General features: G+C 34.4%; 1 protein-coding gene across 1 annotated transcript; it reads left to right on the top strand.

Annotated features, from left to right (window-relative positions):
* Positions 1-714: 714 nt before the first annotated feature.
* On the top strand, positions 715-6,198 carry LOC306878719 (eukaryotic translation initiation factor 6). Its single transcript, XM_079431220.1, has 7 exons — positions 715-1,278; positions 2,823-2,964; positions 3,073-3,158; positions 3,351-3,526; positions 3,702-3,878; positions 5,462-5,643; positions 5,743-6,198. The coding sequence occupies exons 2-7, from the start codon at positions 2,858-2,860 to the stop codon at positions 5,750-5,752; spliced, it is 738 nt and encodes a 245-aa protein (XP_079287346.1). The 5' UTR covers positions 715-1,278; positions 2,823-2,857; the 3' UTR covers positions 5,753-6,198.

Raw genomic sequence — 6,198 nt, 5'->3', positions numbered from 1 at the left:
TTCACACATATTTTAGAGATTATGATATATTCAATTACAAATTCACTGTAGTCAGGGTAAACTAGTACTGCTTTTGATTGTACACTATCAACCTTCTACAAAAAAAAAGTGCCATTAGCATATTCATGTAGCATTGTACTTATAAATTAGCATATTTATGTAGCATGGTACTTATTAATTAGCATATTCATGTAGCATTGGAACTTCAGCGTACTTAATACCAATGTAGGTGAAACAACATGGTATAACTATGGTAAGTTACGTCTCAGGAAACCTTACCGAATTTATATGATGCTTATGTTAATGTTCAGCAACTTTCTCACAAAACTGTTCGCAGATGATTAGTTTGAGACCGAGACTCACAACAGAGACAGCAAAAACCTACATAACGTTACGCAGCAAGCACTCAGAGAGAGTTTGACACCGTGACTGTGACAAAAACAGATCAATAGTGCGTTAACGAGCCGAGGCACGGCAAGACTTTACCCCACACCGACTCTAGCCCCCGGATCCTGCGTTTAGCTCGCAATGTTTCCAGGCAGAAAACACGGGCTGGACGTTGAGGGTCACGGGCGCGCGCTGCTGCAGTGACGTTTCACAGGTGGCCAGCTAATCGAAGTGTCAACAAAAACGATGTCACGCCGAAACTCAATCGTGATTGGCTCACAAATCCATAGTGCAAGGAGAGGTGTGTCCTGTTGCTACGCAGGTTTTGAAGCGGATGACATAAACATGTGGGGACATGGCTCGCCAGTCTCAGCAACAACAACAGGTTATAGAAATATAAATATGCTCATTTAGTGTTATTCTAAAATTATTATAATACATGTGCACAGACTACACTATACCAACATTTATATATGACAACTTCAGTCAAAAAGCAAATAAAAGTCATGTGTTTATATATTTTTGTTTGCTGTTTAATTGTTGTATATCCTAGATTGCGTTATTAATTTATATTATTTATTATAAAATCAATAAAAATAACATCTAGCAACTTTTGAGAGATTTTGTTGAAAGGGACATAAATGTCGCGTCTAAATTAAATCAATTTTTAAATACAAAAAGTCTTTATTAACGCGAATACCGATTCGTCATCATTCAAAGAATAAGGATATGAGAACTTGATATTTAAGAATCAAAACAAAGGCAGCAGTGTTTCTCATGACAACGTGGGCTAACGTATCACGTACCGTAACGCGTTGACGTAGGCACTCGAGGAAGTGACGTGAACACGTGGTTTACGGCTGGCCACGCTTCTCCATAGAGTGATAATCGGTAAGTATAAGATTATTGTTGTAATTGTCATGAATTTTATAGTAAAGTTATTACATTTAGGAAGTAATATGTATTATTAACCTGCGTTGTTATTAAAGGACACAATTGATAGCGTTTAATGAATAGAGAAGTGAAAATAACTTCATTTAGCCGACTGCTAACTAATGTTAGCAAGTTAAGTTAAGTTACTGTTTAAATGAAAGTTACTTAGAACGAGTTTTGTTGAGAATTATTTTATTTAATAATCCCATACGTTTAAAAATAATAGTTTCAGAAGTACATTTAAAAACTGTGTCTCTAACCTAATACTAATATAAGATTTAATCCTAAAACAGGACTATATTTAATGTTTAGAAATATGATTATTATCCTTTATAATAATTTTCTATAGAAATATGAATGTTTCTGTTTGGATCAAAACCTAATTGCCAGATCATAATTATATATATATATATATATATATATATATATATATATATATACTCCTGAGACCCCCCCCCCCCCCCCCAAAAAAAAAAAAGCTTTGTGAATTTAGTATTTTTTCATGTCATTACAAAAAAATTTAAATTAACATTTTTGAAAAATTATATTTTAGTAATATTTTTTTCTATGTCCTCTGTAGAGACTAAGTTTTTCTAAATATAAAATAGAATTAATAGACATCAAAAAGGCTAAAACAATGGGATTTTTTTTTAATCACCAATACATTTTTAGGTTTCAGAATTTTTTTCTTCTAAACTTTAAGGATGAGTCTCAACGATGTTATAAAATATATAGCAAAATTATTTGATATACCATTTTGTTTTATGCAGTATGTCTGTACAAATTTCCATAAACTGGTTTTCCCATTAAACACAGTGTATCTATACTGTATCTAATTTGCATATTAATGTGTTGCTGTTGGGACAGCGTCTTGAAAAAAGAATTGTCATAATGGGAGTAATAATTGGCCAGATTTTCATAATAATATCTAATATTTAATAACAAAATAGATATATAATTTATTTTCCTATTCAATTGTCATGTCCAAAATGCATCATAAACATCATTTTAGTCCTGGTGTCCTCCACAGTGGATATGTATGAAATGATGTCCTGTTTCATAACAGGAAGTCATATTTGAATTTGAAAACCCATAACATTTCCCTGAGATGTTGCTTTATGACAAACAATTAGAAAATTATTCAGATTTAAATGACAATTACAAAATATAATCATATTTCCATAAGGATGTAAAATGTTTCACTAAATTAAATTTAGCCATCTTTAAAGACCTAGGAGAGGGTGTGGTCATGGTCAAACGTCCAATCATTTAGTATCTCTATAAAGCCCTGAATGTGCTCTGTACAGGACATCCAAGCTTAAAACTGTGACATGTGACGTCTCAGAGAAATTCACTGAAATAGAATGTCCACTACAGACAGTACAGAGGCAAAAACTCCATAGCTGGGTCTCAGGAGGATATGTTGTATATGTTTGTTTTATATCTACCCTATTTGTTCTTCTTATTATCATTATCTCACTGTGAATGTTGTTTCTCATCAGTTTCAGACAGCTTTGATCATTTCAATAGCAGAAGAATGGCAGTCCGTGCATCTTTTGAAAAGAATAATGAAATTGGCTGCTTTGCCAAGCTCACAAACACATATTGCTTGGTGGCGATTGGCGGTTCAGAAAACTTTTACAGGTGAGTCTTACTTAAATGAGATTACTAATATATATATATATATATATATATATATATATATATATACACACAGTTCTGATTGTGATGAATGGCTGTTTTCCCCCACAGTGTGTTTGAAGGTGAACTGTCAGAAACGATGCCTGTTGTTCATGCCTCTATAGCAGGATGCCGAATCATTGGTAGAATGTGTGTGGGTAAGAAAATGTATCCAATGCAAATTTGTGATTGATTAACAGTTTTTATATTTAATTGTATGTTGTTAAAATACAGATGTTGTTTCAGAAGAGATGAAATGAACCTTTAGATCAGATTAGGTCTTATGTTTTTATGTCCTCATGCGTGATGTATAATAGATGTTGTGTCCATCTGGGGATGCTCTTCTGCAGGAAATCGTCACGGTCTCTTGGTGCCCAGCAACACGACAGATCAAGAGTTACAGCACATTAGGAACTGCCTGCCAGATTCAGTGCGGATTCAGAGAGTAGAAGAGCGTCTTTCTGCACTGGGGAACGTCACTTCCTGTAACGACTATGTTGCTCTAGTTCATCCTGATCTTGACCGAGTAAGAACATTCCTAATGGAAGACTTTCTCTGAACCTTAATGGCTCTAAATGATTTCTCAATGCTTTATATTTCTCTAAAAAGCCTGTAAGATTAATGAAACCATTAGAAAGTGGAAAGTTTATTTCCCAAAGCTGATGTTTTTTGTATTAAATTCAGGCAATTATTGTCCACAGGAAACAGAAGAGATTCTTGCAGACACTCTCAAGGTGGAAGTGTTCAGACAGACGATTGCGGAGCAGGTGCTTGTGGGTAGTTACTGTGCCTTCAGTAACCAGGGAGGCCTCGTCCACCCCAAAACCTCCATAGAAGATCAAGATGAACTCTCGTCACTCCTGCAAGTTCCTTTAGTGGTGAGTTACCGCTCTCTAATATCTGACAATCGCTTCATCTGACTTGATCACATTCTACTGAACAATTATGATATATTATGTTCAAAACGTTCAAATGTATGGGGGTTGGTATGATTTTTTTGTTGTTGTTGGTCGAAGAAATACTTAATACATTTATTTATCAAAGATGCAGTAAATTGAACAAAAGTTTAGACATTTAGAATTTATAAAAGATTTCTATTTCAAATAAATGCTCTTCTTTTGAACTTTCCATTCATTAAAGTGTCCTGAAGAAATGTATCATGGTCTTCAAAGATATTAGGCAGCACAAATGTCTTTAATATTGATAAAAATCAGAAATGTTTCTTGAGCAGTAAATCAGCATATAAGAAGAATGATTTCTGAAGGATCATGTGACACTGAAGACTGGAGTAATGATGCTGGAAATTCAGCTTTGATCACAGGAATAAATTATATAGTGGTGTTTACTAAGATAAGAAACACTGATCATCTTAGTTGGGGTTTATGCTAAATACATACTCAGTGGATGTGTTTGATCATTTGTATGGAAGTGTATCATAGTTACTGTTTTTTTGTTGATCTTTGCCATTTTAATGTCAGGGGTAGTTGATTCTACCAATCCAAAATGTTCAGCCTTTTTATATATTTATTATATATCTATATCTGAGTATTTATTTAAATATTTATGTGAAATAACTAGGGGTGGGCGATTTGACTGATTTTCGATTTATTATTTTTTTACGATTTTTAACTAGTCAACTGAAAAATGCACCTCCAACATGATTCAAGTAACTTTTTCTTTATTAACCCTGTAGTTAAAGAAAATTCTATTCCAAGTGCACCACACATGAAGCTGTCAACATGATGTAAATGTTAAACATATCACTTGTTAAATATCTCTGCCTAAAAGATGCATGAACTACAACTACATCCTCTACAAACTTGTCTTATACATGTTATATGTTCAGAAATAATAGTCTACAAGGAAAATGCTTTAAAAAATTCTCAACAATGTAATTCAGATTCAAAATGACTTTATACATTGAATCCGAAAACTGTACGTTTGTAAATTGCACACTTGTAAATATATCTGTACATGCATTCATTTAAATTTACATTTCTCTATATTTCTACTTCTGCATGATTTAATTTTCAGTTTTTCTTATATTAGTGTTATACTCCATCTCTGCTGTGTAATTCCTGTCTGCTGCACTAGTTTGCACTATGTCCACACTTTCTTCTGCACAAATTCCTTGTGTGTGTGTGTAAACAGACTTGGTAATAAAGCTCTTTCTGACTTCTGAAGGTATAACACCAGTAATGTTCTGTGAAAACCATGAACAGCAGCTTTCAGCCTGTCATCATGATGCAAACATGAAATATCAGACAAACAGTAGCCCTAGAAATGACTAATTGTGGGGGAAACGTATGCAATACAACCCTAGACTGAGGTAACTAGTATTTTGTCAGAAACCTTTCGAAATGTACTCGAGGAACTACTTGATTTCTTTGCACTGATGCTGGCTCATTGATATCTGTGGTGATTGATAAAGCTCAGTGATAACTGTGTTTTCTCTCTGCAGGCTGGAACGGTGAATCGTGGTAGTGAGGTGATCGCTGCTGGTATGGTGGTGAACGACTGGTGTGCCTTCTGTGGGCTGGACACCACGAGCACTGAGCTGTCTGTCATCGAGAGCGTCTTCAGATTGAGTGAAACGCAGCCCAGCGCCATCGCAACTACCATGAGAGACTCGCTCATCGACAGGTATGTGACATCAACTCAGTCTGGAGAAATACATATAGTTTATCCAATACTGATGATTACTTCAAATCCAACTAAACTTCATTATTTCTTCTTTTCCAGTCTCACATAAAACTGAAATGGTATTATTTGTGGGAAGATGCCTAAATGGACCTGGAAGTCGTTATAAGATGGTTTGAAGGCTGATTATGTCTCCCTTTAGGGAGAAACGCACTCTTGTCTTTATACCATGAGAAAACGTGTTGTCATTATAATATTCATGTATGAACTTATGAACTGCTTGTCACACTCTCTTTTTGTAAAATACAAAAGCATTGACGGGCTGTTTTTATCTATAAATCATTTCACATACTACATAAAGAACACATGACCTTTAAATGGTGGCAGATGTAGAGTTTGTTTGCTTGCACAATGCAGCATCAATAAAGCTGTGCATGATCAATGCAGACTGGTTTGGTAAATAAAAATTATAAACTTCCACAGAAGTTGTTTTTTGTGGTTTTTGACTTATGTAGTATTGCTTATGCTGTTCGAATTCTCAATAAAATTTTGACAACA

The sequence above is a fragment of the Barbus barbus genome, assembly GCF_936440315.1.
Source record: "Barbus barbus genome assembly, chromosome: 13".
In the NCBI taxonomy this organism is placed as follows: domain Eukaryota; kingdom Metazoa; phylum Chordata; class Actinopteri; order Cypriniformes; family Cyprinidae; genus Barbus; species Barbus barbus.
The sequence above is the reverse complement of the archived record's forward strand: the minus strand, read 5'-3'. Positions and strand labels throughout refer to the sequence as shown.